The following is a 16,870-nucleotide window of genomic DNA, read 5'->3' as shown; positions in this document are numbered from 1 at the left end:
TCATTTGCCGCAGAGAGGTCGTCCTGAAACAAATAATCGTTTTCAGCTCATTAGCGATGTTGTTCCTCGTTCCTGCGGCAGCACACATTGCTATGTGGAACACTGCAGGAGCGACGAACATCTCCTTACCTGCCTCCACCGGCAATACGGAAAGAAGGAGGTGAGCGGGATGTTACTTCCTGCTCATCTCCGCCCCTCCGCTTCTATTGGATGCCTGCCATGTGCCGTCACTGTGACGCCGCACGAACCGCCCCCCTTAGAAAGGAGGCGGTTCGCCGGCCAGAGCGACGTCGCAGAGCAGGTATGTGCATGTGACGCTGCCGTAGCGATAATGTTTGCTACAGCAGTGATCACACAATATCGCACGTACGATGGGGGCGGATGCTATCACGCTTGACATCGCTAGCCGATGCTAGCGATGTCGCAGCGTGTAAAGCCCGCTTAAGTGCTTATCCCAGCCGATCGCTACCTAGGACCCAGTTCTAGGGTAAGTCAGGGTCAGGTGTCCTGCTCGGTGCATAGATAAGAAATCTTTCTAGGTGGTCAGCGGAGCCAGGGGCCAGTGGAAGGTTTAGTCATGGGTCATCATCTCCCCTTTCCCTAGACACAAGTTTACCTTCCCTGTTGCCGAATGTGTGGTACTTCCCCATACTTAACGTGACAGCCACGCAGTCAGGGTTCAGGAGAAAATAATAAACCTCTCCATTTCTACTAATGAAGTCCTGGAAAATGTGGTTCAAGCTAAAGATACTCAGGGTCTTATATCCTTGTCACATAAGTCCCAGCTAATAAAAATCATGGGAGACTCCATGTATACAGTTAAGGCCAGATGGGAGAGGGATTTGGGTCACTTTTGTTTGGAGAAATGGAAAGGAATTCTGGAGACAGCAAGGAAATTCTCAATAAATGTGGTACAAAAAAACATCACAACTCTTTCTTACCTACACAGTTTATAGAACTCCAAATTTGCTTTATAGGATGGATCTTTGGCAGATATGATCCATATATTTTGGTTGTACCCCCGATTGGCTGGGTTATGGGCTAATGTGAGAAGCTGAATTAGGGAAGTTTTTAATAATCAGGTCCCCTTCGAACCAAATATGTGTTTACTGCAATATGTAGAAGTCTTTGAAGGAACAATTTCAGAACAGTTAGCAATTCCCAAAATTGTTTATCAAACCAGAAAATCCATAGCTAGTCATTGACTGGTGTTGCATTTTAATGAGGGCATGTAAATAACCCAGGTGTGTGCACAAAGGCAAACTTGTAAGACATGTAAAAGAGGACAGAGATATAGGAATGTATTCAATGGGAAGAATATTTGCGACATAACAGAAACTTACATAGGTATGGTAATGTATTGTGTGAAACTTACAAAGGTAAGGGAATGTAGACTTATAAAGGTATGGGAATGTAGGCAGAATTCTAGGAAACATAAATTTATATAAACATAGATATTTTGGGAAACTTCCCTCTCAAACTGGCAATTGTCTCCACTTCAATAGAGGAAGTAATTCGGTGCCTGAATACCACTACTCTCATGGGAAAAAAAAAAAATTATGAAGAGAGGTGCTATAACTAAGTTTAATAGACAGTGGGGAGGTTGGATTAGATGTCCAGCAGTAGTGCCTGAGGTCCTAGCAAGAGAGTGATGTTTAAACTACTAGAATATTCTAGTGGTTGATTTAAATTTATTTTTTTTTAATTTCTTATGTTTGTCCTTGATTACAGATACATTATGTACTGACAATAATTATCACACTAATAATGATTTGGGGTATAGGTAGTCATTAGTGATGAGCGAGTACTAAAAAGCTCGGGTGCTCGAAGCTCGGGCCGAGCCTCCCAAGATACTCGTGTACTCGGCCCGAGCAACGAGCCCAATGTTATCCTATGAAAGACCCGAGTATTTTTGTGAAATGACCCCCCGGCAGCATGGAGAAACCCTAAAAATGTCACAAAAGTCTCAGAAGAGTGCTCAAATGACATGGCAACAGCATGGGGAAGACCCCTTGAAGCATTTATCACTGAAAAGTCACAGCTGTGAACAATTTTGTCCGCGTTTTACGCCATTTTTACGGACTCACCAGAAAACCTTCCAAAATGACCCCAAAATGATTTTTCATGGCGGAAATGTTAAGGGCACATACCCAATAGTGAGATAGAGCTGGTGTATGTTACTTTTTGAGATTAATACATGAAAGATTTTACGTGAAAACATTGTGTGGCACTCCGATGTCCCTGAGAAGAGACGTACATGAAGGCCTCTTGAGTCTAATGTGCCCATTTTGAGGAAGTGAGTCTTTGTAGTATTTTCCTTTGCCAGCGCAGTCCAAAATTGTGAGGTTCACCAATGCCCCTGCATACAGACGTGCATGAGGGCCTGTAAACCTGAAGTGCCCATTGGAAGGAAGTGGGTCTATTGTAGTATAGCCCTTAGGCAGGGCAGCCAAAAATTGGGAGGCTCCACATTGTCCCTGGATAGAGACGTGCATGAGGGCCTGTAAACCTGAAGTGTCCATTGTAAGGAAGTGGGTCTATTGTAGTAAAGCCCTTAGGCAGGGCAGCCAAAAATTGTGAGGCTCCACATTGTCCCTGGATAGAGACGTGCATGATGGCCTGTAAACCTGAAGTGTCCATTGTAAGGAAGTGGGTCTATTGTAGTAAAGCCCTTAGGCAGGGCAGCCAAAAATTTTGAGGCTCCACATTGTCCCTGGATAGAGACGTGCATGATGGCCTGTAAACCTGAAGTGCCCATTGTAAGGAAGTGGGTCTATTTTAGTATAGCCCTTTGCCAGGGCAGCCAAAAATTGGGAGGCTCCACGTTGTCCCTGGATAGAGACGTGCATGAGGGCCTCAAAACATTAAGTGTCCATTGTCAGGAAGTGGGTGTATTATAGTATAGCCCTTAGGCAGGGCAGCCAAAAATTGGGAGGCTCCACGTTGTCCCTGGGTAGAGACGTGCATGAGGGCCTGTAAACCTGAAGTGCCCATTGGAAGGAAGTGGGTGTATTATAGTATAGCCCTTAGGCAGGGCAGCCAAAAATTGGGAGGCTCCACGTTGTCCCTGGGTAGAGACGTGCATGAGGGCCTCAAAACATTAAGTGTCCATTGTAAGGAAGTGGGTGTATTATAGTATAGCCCTTAGGCAGGGCAGCCAAAAATTGGAAGGCTCCACGTTGTCCCTGGATAGAGACGTGCATGAGGGCCTGTAAACCTGAAGTGCCCATTGGAAGGAAGTGGGTCTATTGTAGTATAGCCCTTAGGCAGGGCAGCCAAAAATTGGGAGGCTCCACGTTGTCCCTGGATAGAGACGTGCATGAGGGCCTGTAAACCTGAAGTGCCCATTGGAAGGAAGTGGGTCTATTGTAGTATAGCCCTTAGGCAGGGCAGCCAAAAATTAGGAGGCTCCACGTTGTCCCTGGATAGAGACGTGTATGAGGGCCTGTAAACCTGAAGTGCCCATTGGAAGGAAGTGGGTCTATTTTAGTATAGCCCTTAGGAAGGGCAGCCAAAAATTGGGAGGCTCCACGTTGTCCCTGGGTAGAGACGTGCATGAGGGCCTCAAAACATTAAGTGTCCATTGTCAGGAAGTGGGTGTATTATAGTATAGCCCTTAGGCAGGGCAGCCAAAAATTGGGAGGCTCCACGTTGTCCCTAGGTAGAGACGTGCATGAGGGCCTCAAAACATTAAGTGTCCATTGTCAGGAAGTGGGTGTATTATAGTATAGCCCTTAGGCAGGGCAGCCAAAAATTGGGAGGCTCCACGTTGTCCCTGGGTAGAGACGTGCATGAGGGCCTCAAAACATTAAGTGTCCATTGTCAGGAAGTGGGTGTATTATAGTATAGCCCTTAGGCAGGGCAGCCAAAAATTGGGAGGCTCCACGTTGTCCCTGGGTAGAGACGTGCATGAGGGCCTCAAAACATTAAGGGGCACTTTGCACACTGCGACATCGCAGGTGCGATGTCGGTGGGGTCAAATTGAAAATGACGCACTTCCGGCATCGCATGCGACATCGCAGTGTGTAAAGGCTGGATGATACGATTAACGAGCGCAAAAGCGTCGTAATCGTATCATCGGTATAGCGTCGGCGCAATTCATAATTACGCTGACGCAATGGTCCGATGTTGTTCCTCGCTCCTGCGGCAGCACACATCGCTGTGTGTGAAGTCGCAGGAGCGAGGAACGTCTCCTACCGGCCTCACTGCGGCTTCCGTAGGATATGCGGAAGGAAGGAGGTGGGCAGGATGTTTACATCCTGCTCATCTCCGCCCCTCCGCTCTGATTGGCCGCCTGCCGTGTGACGTCGCAGTGACGCCGCACGACCCGCCCCCTTAACAAGGAGGCGGGTCGCCGGCCACAGGGACGTCGCACGGCAGGTGAGTGTGTGTGTGAAGCTGGCGTAGCGATAACTTTCGCTACGCCAGCTATCACCACATATCGCTGCTGCGACGGGGGCGGGCACTATCGCACTCGGCATCGCAGCATCGGCCTGCGATGTCGTAGTGTGCAAAGCCCGCCTTAGTGTCCATTGTCAGGAAGTGGGTGTATTATAGTATAGCCCTTAGGCAGGGCAGCCAAAAATTGGGAGGCTCCACGTTGTCCCTGGGTAGAGACGTGCATGAGGGCCTCAAAACATTAAGTGTCCATTGTCAGGAAGTGGGTGTATTATAGTATAGCCCTTAGGCAGGGCAGCCAAAAATTGGGAGGCTCCACGTTGTCCCTGGGTAGAGACGTGCATGAGGGCCTCAAAACATTAAGTGTCCATTGTCAGGAAGTGGGTGTATTATAGTATAGCCCTTAGGCAGGGCAGCCAAAAATTGGGAGGCTCCACGTTGTCCCTGGGTAGAGACGTGCATGAGGGCCTCAAAACATTAAGTGTCCATTGTCAGGAAGTGGGTGTATTATAGTATAGCCCTTAGGCAGGGCAGCCAAAAATTGGGAGGCTCCACATTGTCCCTGGATAGAGACGTGCATGATGGCCTGTAAACCTGAAGTGCACATTGGAAGGAAGTGGGTCTATTGTAGTATAGCCCTTAGGCAGGGCAGCCAAAAATTGGGAGGCTCCACGTTGTCCCTGGGTAGAGACGTGCATGAGGGCCTCAAAACATTAAGTGTCCATTGTAAGGAAGTGGGTGTATTATAGTATAGCCCTTAGGCAGGGCAGCCAAAAATTGGGAGGCTCCACGTTGTCCCTGGGTAGAGACGTGCATGAGGGCCTCAAAACATTAAGTGTCCATTGTCAGGAAGTGGGTGTATTATAGTATAGCCCTTAGGCAGGGCAGCCAAAAATTGGGAGGCTCCACGTTGTCCCTGGGTAGAGACGTGCATGAGGGCCTCAAAACATTAAGTGTCCATTGTCAGGAAGTGGGTGTATTATAGTATAGCCCTTAGGCAGGGCAGCCAAAAATTGGGAGGCTCCACATTGTCCCTGGATAGAGACGTGCATGATGGCCTGTAAACCTGAAGTGCCCATTGGAAGGAAGTGGGTCTATTGTAGTATAGCCCTTAGGCAGGGCAGCCAAAAATTGGGAGGCTCCACGTTGTCCCTGGGTAGAGACGTGCATGAGGGCCTCAAAACATTAAGTGTCCATTGTCAGGAAGTGGGTGTATTATAGTATAGCCCTTAGGCAGGGCAGCCAAAAATTGGGAGGCTCCACGTTGTCCCTGGGTAGAGACGTGCATGAGGGCCTCAAAACATTAAGTGTCCATTGTCAGGAAGTGGGTGTATTATAGTATAGCCCTTAGGCAGGGCAGCCAAAAATTGGGAGGCTCCACGTTGTCCCTGGGTAGAGACGTGCATGAGGGCCTCAAAACATTAAGTGTCCATTGTAAGGAAGTGGGTGTATTATAGTATAGCCCTTAGGCAGGGCAGCCAAAAATTGGGAGGCTCCACGTTGTCCCTGGGTAGAGACGTGCATGAGGGCCTCAAAACATTGTTCCCATTGCAAAGGAGCGGGTCTCCTGTCGTTGTAATGTCCATTCTGCAAAGAATGGGCGAAAAAATTTACCACTGGGGGTATACCTGAAACAAAGGCCTAAGTATTGCAATTTGTAATGGTCATCATCATGGTGGCGCATGAGGAGAAGGAGGAGCAGTCCAGCGATTATCCAAAGTCCAGAAGTGTGTACCCATGGGTGAGTGGAGGTACATGGCAAACTTTAAATTCCGCTCTCATTTGCTGGTGGTGTGGTGAAGTCTGGCCCAATCCAACCCTTGTTCATCTTGATCAGAGTCAGCCTGTCAGCATTTTCAGTTGACAGGCGGGTACGTTTATCTGTAATGATTCCACCTGCGGCACTAAAAACACGCTCTGACAAAACGCTAGCAGCAGGGCAGGCCAGGACTTCCAAGGCGTAGAGAGCCAATTCATGCCACGTGTCCAGCTTGGATACCCAATAATTGTAAGGCACAGAGGAATGTCGGAGTACAGTTGTTCGATCTGCAAGGTACTCCTTCAGCATCTGGGCAAACTTAGGATTTCTTGTGGCACTACCCCGCACCTCAGGGGCTGTGGTACGTGAGGGGCTGAGAAAACTGTCCCACATCTTAAAGACTGTTCCCCTACCTCTGGCGGATTGGACTTGTGCCTCTCTCGGCTGTACGCCTCGGTTGCCCACTGATTCATGACCTATGCCGCTAGCGTTTTGTGAGGGGAATGCTTTGCCTACTTCCGTGACTATGGCCTTCCGGAACTGCTGCATTTTGGTTGACCTCTCCTCCACGGGAATAAGAGACAAAAAGTTCTCCTTGTAGCGTGGGTCTAACAGTGTTACCAACCAGTAATGATTGTCGGCCAAGATGTTCTTAACGCGAGGGTCACGAGACAGGCAGCTTACCATAAAGTCAGCCATGTGCGCCAGACTCTTAACAGCCAGGACTTCAGTAGCCTGACCAACAAGATGACTGAACATGCTGTCCTCCTCCTCCTCCTCCTCCTCCTCCTCATCTACCCTGTCCTCTGGCCAGCCACGCTGAACCGAGGATATGACTGGTGTGCATGTCATATCCTCAATTTGGCCGGAGAGTTGCTCCATGTCTTCATCCTCCTCCTCGTCATAGTCCTCCACTGCACGTTGTGATGAGACGAGGCTGGGCTGTGTGTTATCATCACCCACACCCACTACTGTTTCTTGCTGCAACTCATCGCACTCCGCCTGCAATGCATCATGTTTGTTTTTCAGCAGAGACCGTTTTAGAAGGCAGAGTAGCGGTATGGTGACGCTAATAATGGCGTCATCACCACTCACCATCTTGGTGGAGTCCTCAAAGTTTTGGAGGATGGTACATAGGTCTGACATCCATCTCCACTCCTCAGGTGTTATGTGTGGAGTTTGACCCATTTCCCGACGGCTTAGGTGATGCAGGTACTCAACAACTGCCCTCTTCTGCTCACATATCCTGACCAACATGTGCAGAGTTGAATTCCAACGCGTGGGGACATCACACACCAGTCTGTGAGCCGGAAGATGCAAACTGCGCTGAAAGCCGGCAAGGCCGGCTGAAGCAGTAGGTGACTTTCGAAAATGTGCAGACAGGCGGCGAACTTTTACCAGCGGATCAGACAGCTCTGGGTATGACTTTAGAAACTGCTGAACCACGAGGTTGAGCACATGGGCCACGCATGGAACATGTGTCAGCTGGCCTCGCCTCAAAGCCGCCACCAGGTTCCGGCCATTGTCACACAAGACCTTTCCTGGCTTTAGGTTCAGAGGTGTGAGCCAGTGATCTGCCTGCTGTTTCAGAGCTGTCCACAGCTCTTCTGCATTGTGGGGTTTGTCACCTATGCAGATTAGCTTCAGCACAGCCTGTTGCCGCTTCGCCGAGGCAGTGCTGCAGTGCTTCCAGCTTGTGACTGGTGTGGAGGGTACAGTGGATGAGGATGCGCAGGAGGAGGAGGAGGCTGAAGAGCATGACATTCCGAAGCTGTAGAGTGTGGGTGAAACACTGACTGAGGTAGGGCCTGCAAACCTTGGTGTGGGAAGGACGTGTTCCGTCCCTCGCTCAGACTGGGTCCCAGCTTCCACAATATTAACCCAGTGTGCCGTCAACGAGATGTAGCGGCCTTGCCCACAAGCACTTGTCCACGTGTCTGTGGTTAGGTGGACCTTGGGTGAAACAGCGTTGTTCAGGGCACGTGTGATGTTTTGTGACACGTGGTTATGCAACGCGGGGACGGCACACCGGGAGAAATAGTGGCGGCTGGGGACCGAGTAACGTGGGACAGCTGCCGCCATCAGGTCACGGAATGCTTCTGTCTCCACCAGCCTAAAAGGCAACATTTCCAGCGCAAGCAGTCGCGAAATGTTAGCATTTAGAACTGTGGCATGTGGGGTGTTGGCAGTGTATTTGCGCCTGCGTTCAAAGGTTTGCTGAATGGATAACTGAACGCTGCGCTGGGACAAGGACGTGCTTGATGATGGTGTTCTTTCTGCGTAGGCAACTGCAGGTGCAGGAGTGGAGGAGGCTTGTTCGCAGGCAGCATGGACAGGGGATTGGCTCGCATGCACAACCAGCGAAGACGTAGCAGTGACATCAGCAAGCACTGCTCCTCGACTCTGTTGTACTTCCCACAAAGTCGGGTGCTTGGCTGACATGTGCCTGATCATGCTGGTGGTGGTCAGGCTGCTAGTTTTGGTACCCCTGCTGATGCTGGCACGGCAGGTGTTGCAAATGGCCTTTTTTGAATCATCTGGATCCAACTTAAAAAACTGCCAGACTCGGGAAGACCTAACATTTGTACAGGCACCTTGTGTCGTCGTGTTGTTCCGGGGAACGGTTGCCTGACTTCTGCCTGGGGCCACCACCCTGCTTCTTACTGCCTGTTGTGATGCTACGCCTCCCTCCCCCTGTGCACTGCTGTCCTCGCTCTGCATATCCTCCTGCCAGGTTGGGTCAGTTACTGGATCATCCACCACGTCATCTTCCTCTTCCGCACCCTGCTCCTCCTCCTGACTTCCTGACAATTGTGTCTCATCATCGTCCACCACTTGTTGAGACACGTTGCCAACTTCGTGAGAACGTGGCTGCTCAAATATTTGGCCATCTGTACAGACGATCTCCTCATGACCCACTTCAATACGAGCTGGCGAGAGGCCAGAATGTGTGAATGGAAACGTGAACAGCTCTTCCGAGTGTCCAAGTGTGGGATCATTAATGTCCGAGGAGGACGTGTACTCAGCCTGGTGGTAGGAAGGAGGATCAGGTTCAGAAATGTGCGGTGCAGTATCACGGCTACTGACACTTGACCGTGTGGAAGACAGAGTGTTTGTGGTGGTGCCAATCTGACTGGAAGCATTATCTGCTATCCAACTAACAACCTGTTGACACTGGTCTTGGTTCAAGAGCGGTGTACTACTGCGGTCCCCAAGAATTTGGGACAGGACGTGCGAGCGACTAGATGTGGCCCTTTGTTGTGGCGAAATTAGAGCTTGCCCACGACCTCGGCCTCTGCCTGCACCACCATCACGTCCACTTCCTTGTTCCTTTCCAATGCCCTTGCGCATTTTGCAATGCTGTGCACTGCTGACGTGTATATTCACTACTTGTGCGTTATATCAAAGTTTGTGGAAATTGCACACAAGTGCACCTGTACGCTGCCACCAACAGGCACACACGTGCGGTTTTAAAAACCAAGCACGGACGCAATAAGAACCTAACAGGTTTTTTTGGGGAGCGACAATTACAGACAAGTCAGACACTATCTGGACTGTTTTACACTGTGTACACCAGCCCCAGATATGATGAAGGCTGGTATACGGTCACCACTACCCTGCCTGCCTGCCTGCCTGTATGTATACTGGTACAATAGTCCTGACAAGGACTCTTCTGGTCACTAGCCTGTATTCAGACCTGGCTATACCCTGCCTGTATATAGCAACAATAGTCCTGAGAAGGACTCTGCTACTGTACTCCGACCTGGCTATACCCTGCCTGCCTGTATACAACTAGAATAGTCCTGAGAAGGACTTTTGGTCACACTGTTTGCAGCCCTGCAACTGAAAAAGCTATAAAGGGCCGCAAAGCTTTCCCTGAATCAGCGACACTCTCCCTGCACTCACTGTCTGGATAGCTGTGAGCAGAGCACAGCGCGCCGGCCGGTATAAAGGCTCGGTCACGCTGTGCAGGCCGGCCAATCACTGCAATTCCACAACTAACAGGGCTGTGGCATTGCAGTGGTCTGCCAGCCAATCCCTGCATGAGGGCTGGCTCTCAAAGGAGCGCCAACATGCAGAAATGAAGACCACGAGTACAGCACGAGTATCGCGAGATTACTCGGTCCCCGCCGAGTAGACCGAGTACAGTGATACTCGTGCGAGTACCGAGTAGTAACAAGCATGCTCGCTCATCACTAGTAGTCATTCGTTATCATCATAAATTAATACAAAGCTTGTTCAATGAGTATATATGATCTGTCATTGTAATTATCCTGTTTAGGAATATGGACATTTTCCTCCTATACAGAAATGTACTTACTGTTCCAAAAAATTTGATTAACAAAGGAAAAAGGAAAACAGCCATAGTGCTTTACTTACCTGTACTCTAGTATATTATATGTGAGGTTACTACCATTATCTTGAGCAATTTTCCACTGGATGGTATTGTCATCTCCAGGCACTTTTTGTGGAATTCCTGGTTTGGTAGGAACACCAGCTGAAATAGAACACATTTAATATTGTGATTAAATCCTCTTCTAAGCTCTTCTCCCATGACTGTTAGCCTGTTAAATACCACTGTCAAACTCAGATAGTGGCATTAACAGTGCGCCAGCATGTGAGCACATCATTATCTGCGCATCGGGGCCTCGTGGTGGGATGTTTTGCCATGACAGCTGGCAGGGGTTGTTGAAGACCTCTGTGCCTATCATCACAGAGCTCCTTTGAAACCCAGCTTGTGGTTGGGCTTCAAAGGAGACTATGATTTTTACTATATGTGGAATTTCTCTGTATAGTACAAGCAAATAGATGATTGCAAGTCCAGGTTCCTTAATGCACCATTCCAGCAGTTTTTTATTGCACCGCTGGAGTGGTGCTTTAAATCTACACTGACAAGCAAAAGGTTAACAATGTTTTGAACTTTTGACATTCAGACTCCATATCTTATCTTCCACTAAAGCTTAGAAGGTGAGACTACCTTCATTTTCTAGACATACATCTTGGCTATCTCATTGTCACAAGGAGATTTTTGCAGGCATCACCAACTGTCATGGCACCGTCATGATCTGTGAATAACTACAGATTCTGGCACTCTGCCTGCTAATTTGTGATCAGGGCAGGCAAACTTGTGCATCGACCCACAGACATAGGCAAGCTAGCAAGAGTCAATCTCTGCTGGGCTGCTTGTTAATTTCCCTTGATCACATTCTGTGGTAGAGCCAGTCACATTCGCTCTCCTCCTATATATGCTGGCTGGACTATTCCATTAATGCCGGCAATAGTTTACCTATACTGGTCTGGTGAGGGGCTATGATCCAAACTTATTGGTTGTTGTGCATTATTGCTGTGAGTAGTTATGGTGATAACCCTTGTTGTGTTTTTGTTGCTGCAAACGTGTTTTTGCTTTTTTCCCTAGTTTATTACTCTTTGTTCCTGTGAGCATGTAGTGTTTCTCAGTTTTAGTTTTCCCCTGACTGTCTTAATCTGTGTTGCCTTCACACTCCTAACCTTTCCTTCACTGGGAGGGAGGGGGTAGCAGATTAGAATAGCAAGGCATGGGACTCGGGCACCTCCACCATTAGTGGTAACCCTGAGGTTAAGGATAGGGTGGGGTCCCCTAGCGTGAGGGACAGCATAGAAGCCACCTGTCCCTCGCTATACTGCAGTCACACTGTGACACTATTACATAAATTTGACTTGCAATTATTATGTGATTAGTTATGAAGATTCTTGTCATGTCATGTCACTGCATTGTAACTGTTTTGCTAGTAAAAATCAAAATTTTTATTTTAATTATTTTGTAAATTCACCTTTGGCTTTTAACGCTGCCTGAATTCTGAAAGTCAAAAGTTCAAATTATTGGTAACATTTTGTTTGCTCATCAGTGTAAGTCCAATGCCCCTTGTATTGCCCTTCCATCAGCTTCACATTCTATCGCTGCTGCTCCGGTCCATCTCCAACGTTATGTGACCTAACAAAGCACACATGGGTTTCAAGGAGTATGCTAGAGGTCATAAATCAGTGCATCTCTATGACAGCCTTGTTCTTGCCTCAGTCTGGCTCTGATAGAGATGCATTGGGAGCTCGTCATGTATCTTCTGACTTCCAGTCAGTCACAAATTACAGTCAATAGTTGGTAAAAGGTGAAGGCGCTGGAAAGTGAGTATATAACACAGGCTTGCATTTAAAGCGCCACTCCTGAGCTGGAAAAAAACTGGATTGGTGCTTTAAGGGGACTAATAAATAGAGTAGAAGGTAAAAAAAAGCTTTAAAAAATATGAAAAATCGGAAATCTTAAAAATGTTTCATCACCCCTTACCCCCCAGTTAAAATGAAAGATACCTAAAAAAAAACCTACACATACTGTATGATATCGTTACATCCATAAAAGTCTAAAAATAATTGAGGAAACGCGTAGGGAATAGCACACTGTTTACGGGCACTTAGATTGCATACTGCACACTTTTTTGCTATTATAAAGTGCAGACAGAGAATTATTATTATTTTTGTCTCGCTATTACCTACATTGGCTAGGCCAATTTAGATGTTTAGGACATTGATCTAAGACAGGATGTAGCTTGGCTGACGTGCTGCTAAAAACACGTGCAATTTATATACATGATAAGGTATGCACGGCACAACTTTATTGTTAGTGGTGCTCTACATAGGGCACTATAGGTGAATATTTTAATAGTACTCAATAAAAGTTATTTTGTAAGTTAAATTTCAATTTATGTCATACATTGAAACACCCCCTTTTTTGATTGGAGATTATTGATTATCGTAGATACAGTGTAAGGGGTTAAATAAATATTAATTCTGCATTTATAAACAGAAATTATTTTTCAGCTACAAGGACATATGGTCTTTTGTGTAAATCATTTCTCCTTTTCCATATTTATCTACTCAGTAAACAAACCTTGAGAATTTGTGTTCCAAAAAATGTCAAGTCCACATCATACCATATATCTGTACATATAAGCATACACTAAAAGACCAATTTTACTTGTCTTTGAAGTCCAAGCACAATTTTCCATTATAACTCTAATTCTTTTGTTAAATAGTGAGTCATTTATGCAAAATGTTCCATAATAGAGCATGAAAAGCGAGATTTTAAAAAAAAAATTAAAAGTTGCATATAACAAAGATATTAGATAACAACAATTGCAATGCACAGGTTCATCAGTTTTAACTTTGTATTAGACTTTAAAGAGGCAACAACCAAAATGTGCCTAGGACTGAGACATTGATAACTATATTACAAATCATAAAAGTCCAAACCTAATGTCTTGAAGTTTGTGGGATGTGAAATGCTCTGGGCTCCAGTCAAAAAAAGAACCACGGCTTGTACTTGATAGATTGTATTTGGCACAACTCCCAAAAGTAGGCAGATGTAGACTGAACCCTTAGTGCACTCTTGGTGTGTTGGTTTATACAAATTGTGCCCTGGTAACTAGTGAAAATATATGAAATATAAAAATCAACGGACTAATAACAAGCTGGACATCATACAAGAAACATATACTATCTATATCCAAACATTTACCTCTTTTAGCTGAAACCTGAGTTCTTTTATGGATTCTTCTGGCGCTTTCCATTCTAGTACTAAACTTACATTACCTGGAACAATGTTGTGTGGAGCAGATGGTGCATTAAATGTTCTGCCATGCACAACACTACTCTGCGAATACCAGGCCTCATCTGGGTGAAATGCAAGGACCTACAGAATAGGACAATACAAATGGCTGAACTTTACGAAAGATAGATAGATAGAGGGATAGATAGATAGATAGATCCACAAATAAGGAAATTCACTGTACCTGAAACTCATAATCAGTTCCTGCTTCAAGATTATTTAAAGACCATGATAGGATCTCATTTGGAAAAGCATCTTTTCTCAATGGAGAAGCAGGACTTCTCAAACTGTTGGCTTTTATCTGATATCGAATGATATCATTGGGTCCATTTGGCTTGGAAAGCTCTGTCCAAGTTATATTGACCAAGGAATCTGATAAAATGGTCAAATTCATAATAGTTGCTGGTCCAGGCACTAAAGAAATATACCAGACATAGTAGACTCAGATCAAATTGGTAAACTTGCTGCTGATATACTTAGATCAATTCCCAAGAAAATGAGCTATAATTCGAAATACATTGATGACTTACCACCATAAGCTGTCTTTCCAGTCACTGTCACTCCTGTTGGTTGTTGATCGAGCAGAAATATGTAATAGTTTCTCACACTGACTTCAAATGTATAGTAGGAGAATGGCTGTAAATCAGAGATGGTTGCTATCAGCTCCTGAAATTCCTACAGAGGAATGATATCACGTTAACATAAACACATGCATATTAAACTTTAAGATACAAGGTTCCCATATCCTTGTTTCCCTTCTTATATACAAATAAACGAACAAACGCAATTTATTTTGCATATTGTAGCAAGTATATAATAGAAAAGTGTTCAGTCGTGGCCATTAAAAGTTTTAGCCTGAAACAATTTTTGGTTTTCACAAAGGTTGCTTATTCAGATTTTATAATAGCAAGATGAATAGATCAGATGAATGGCAAAAAATTGCAGTTATTCCATGTTACGAAAATTAACTTAATAACAATTTCCAGAAATTTGCATCCCTGCTGCAAAATAAGGTGCTTATGTAGTTTCAGATATCTTGTTAGCTCAGAAAAAAGTGTTAATGAGGACAAGGTAGCTGACTTTGCTCTGTCATGTTGATTGAATTATAAGAGCAAACGGTTGCTTTAAAGGGGGCTGGTATTTGATATCAATGTCTTTTTTCTGTTTTCTCCAAGTAAACATGTAGTCATCATTACTTTGTAAAAGGGATTAAAACTTAAGGACATTGCCCCTAAATCAAACTTTTATTGGATCATCAAAAAATTCAAATAAAGGTTCAACTGTTGTGAAGAAGGTTTCAGTGGAACCAGAAAGTCCAGCAAGTATCCCTAAAGAGAATTTACCTTTGGGAGCTGTTCAACAACAGTGCAAAGCTTGCTCCTGAACGGTAGGAGGCAGGTGTCAGGGCATAGGCATGCATAGTTAAGGTTTTTGGAGGCTGGCCCAGTATCAAATAGGGCAGCCAAGAATTCTCTTATCAAAAAAATCATCAGGGACAGGCTGAACGTCCACAGGAAGTACTGGGATTGAGCTGCAGACCTTATATCCTGCATCATGCCAACAGTAAAATTTCCTGAGATCATTCAGATCGAAGGTAGTGGATTTACTTACAATGTTGTCCAAGAACACTGCTAAGAAAACAGAATGGTATCTAAACATCCTCCAAGAGCAACTTCTCCCAATGTCCAGAAGCAATTTGTTGATGAACAATGCCATTTGCAGCATGATGGAGCACTATATCCAAGGGAAAGTGATAACTAAAGCCTGCTTTACACCTTTCAATTTCGCATACGATATCGTATGCGATGTGACTCGCACCCATTGTATGTGCGGCACGTTCAATTTTTTGACCGTGCCGCACAATCGATTAAAAGCTGTCACACGTACTTACCTGTCCATGCGACCTCGCTGTGGGCGGCGAACATCCACTTCCTGGAGTGGGAGGGACGTTCGGAGTCACAGCGACGTCACGTGGCAGCCGGCCAATAGAAGCGGAGGGGCGGAGATGAGTGGGATGTAAACATCCCACCCACCTCCTTCCTTCCGCATTGTCGGCGGGAGCCGCGGACGGAGGTAAGCTGTCGTTCAATGTTCCCGGGGTGCCACACACTGCGATGTGTGCTGCCTCGGAAACATTGCACAACCGCACGTTCAATCTTTGAGAAATAAACGACGTGCATTCGATGAACGGATTTTCGTTCAATCGCAATTGCACGGAGGTTTTACACGCTACAATCATACTTACGATGCCGGATGTGCGTCACTTACGACGTGACCCCGCCGACACATCGTAAGATTTATTGTAGCGTGTAAAGCGCCCTTAAGTGAGCAAAACACTGACATTTTAGATATATGGCCAAAAAACTGCAGGTTTTTGAGTTCTTACATTATGTATTTGTCAATATCTATAAAAAAAAACTTTAAAATGCTGATAATTGTACTTCAGTAACCATAGAAAGATCTGAGTGAAAGATAAAAAAATTACTGAAGCAGCAAATTTTGTGAAACCCCAAATTTGTCATTATCAGAACTTTTAGCTATGACTGTAGACACAGGAGCAATTTTTTCATTCCGTTTGAAAAATTACCATGTTTTGTTTCATCTCACAAATAAATATAAGTAATATATTTATATTTATATGGGTCAATGCAATTGCATTAAAGGAAATTTGGCATCAGAAAATGATCTATTTTTATAATCAAGTTAAGTATATTTTTTTAATAAAAAGTACCGGTAATTTTTTAATAAAAGAAAGTCCATAATTTTCATACAGACCACTAGAACTAAAATAAGACTTCTAGTTTTTCTTTTTGACATGGATAATAGCAACAGTAGACTAAATAGGACTCTATTTGATTATATAGACTTTGTAAATAGTATAAAGGGGACATGCTCTAATCTGAGTAAAGGTCACTGTATAAAAATGTTGGAGGGGAGCTATAATTATAACATCTCCTATTGTTAATACTGCATTCTGTGTTATCTACTATGTATAGAGCTGTCATTGTGATCATGTGATGATGATCAGACTACTGAAAGGTCATCTGTACAAAAAAGTAGCATGTCTCAAATATCTG

General features: G+C 45.3%; 1 protein-coding gene across 1 annotated transcript in view; it reads right to left on the bottom strand.

Annotated features, from left to right (window-relative positions):
- The window catches only part of ROS1 (ROS proto-oncogene 1, receptor tyrosine kinase), a 480,047-nt gene that overhangs the window by 157,187 nt on the left and 305,990 nt on the right, over nt 1-16,870 (bottom strand). Inside the window, exons 26-30 of the mRNA XM_075340023.1 lie at nt 14,324-14,468; nt 13,978-14,207; nt 13,704-13,877; nt 13,439-13,610; nt 10,538-10,655 (exon numbers count right to left, since the gene is read on the bottom strand). Coding sequence (XP_075196138.1) covers nt 10,538-10,655; nt 13,439-13,610; nt 13,704-13,877; nt 13,978-14,207; nt 14,324-14,468 — 839 coding nt within the window. The remainder of the gene's footprint in view (nt 1-10,537; nt 10,656-13,438; nt 13,611-13,703; nt 13,878-13,977; nt 14,208-14,323; nt 14,469-16,870) is intronic.

Source organism: Anomaloglossus baeobatrachus, chromosome 3 (assembly GCF_048569485.1).
Source record: "Anomaloglossus baeobatrachus isolate aAnoBae1 chromosome 3, aAnoBae1.hap1, whole genome shotgun sequence".
NCBI lineage: Eukaryota > Metazoa > Chordata > Amphibia > Anura > Aromobatidae > Anomaloglossus > Anomaloglossus baeobatrachus.
The sequence above is the reverse complement of the archived record's forward strand: the minus strand, read 5'-3'. Positions and strand labels throughout refer to the sequence as shown.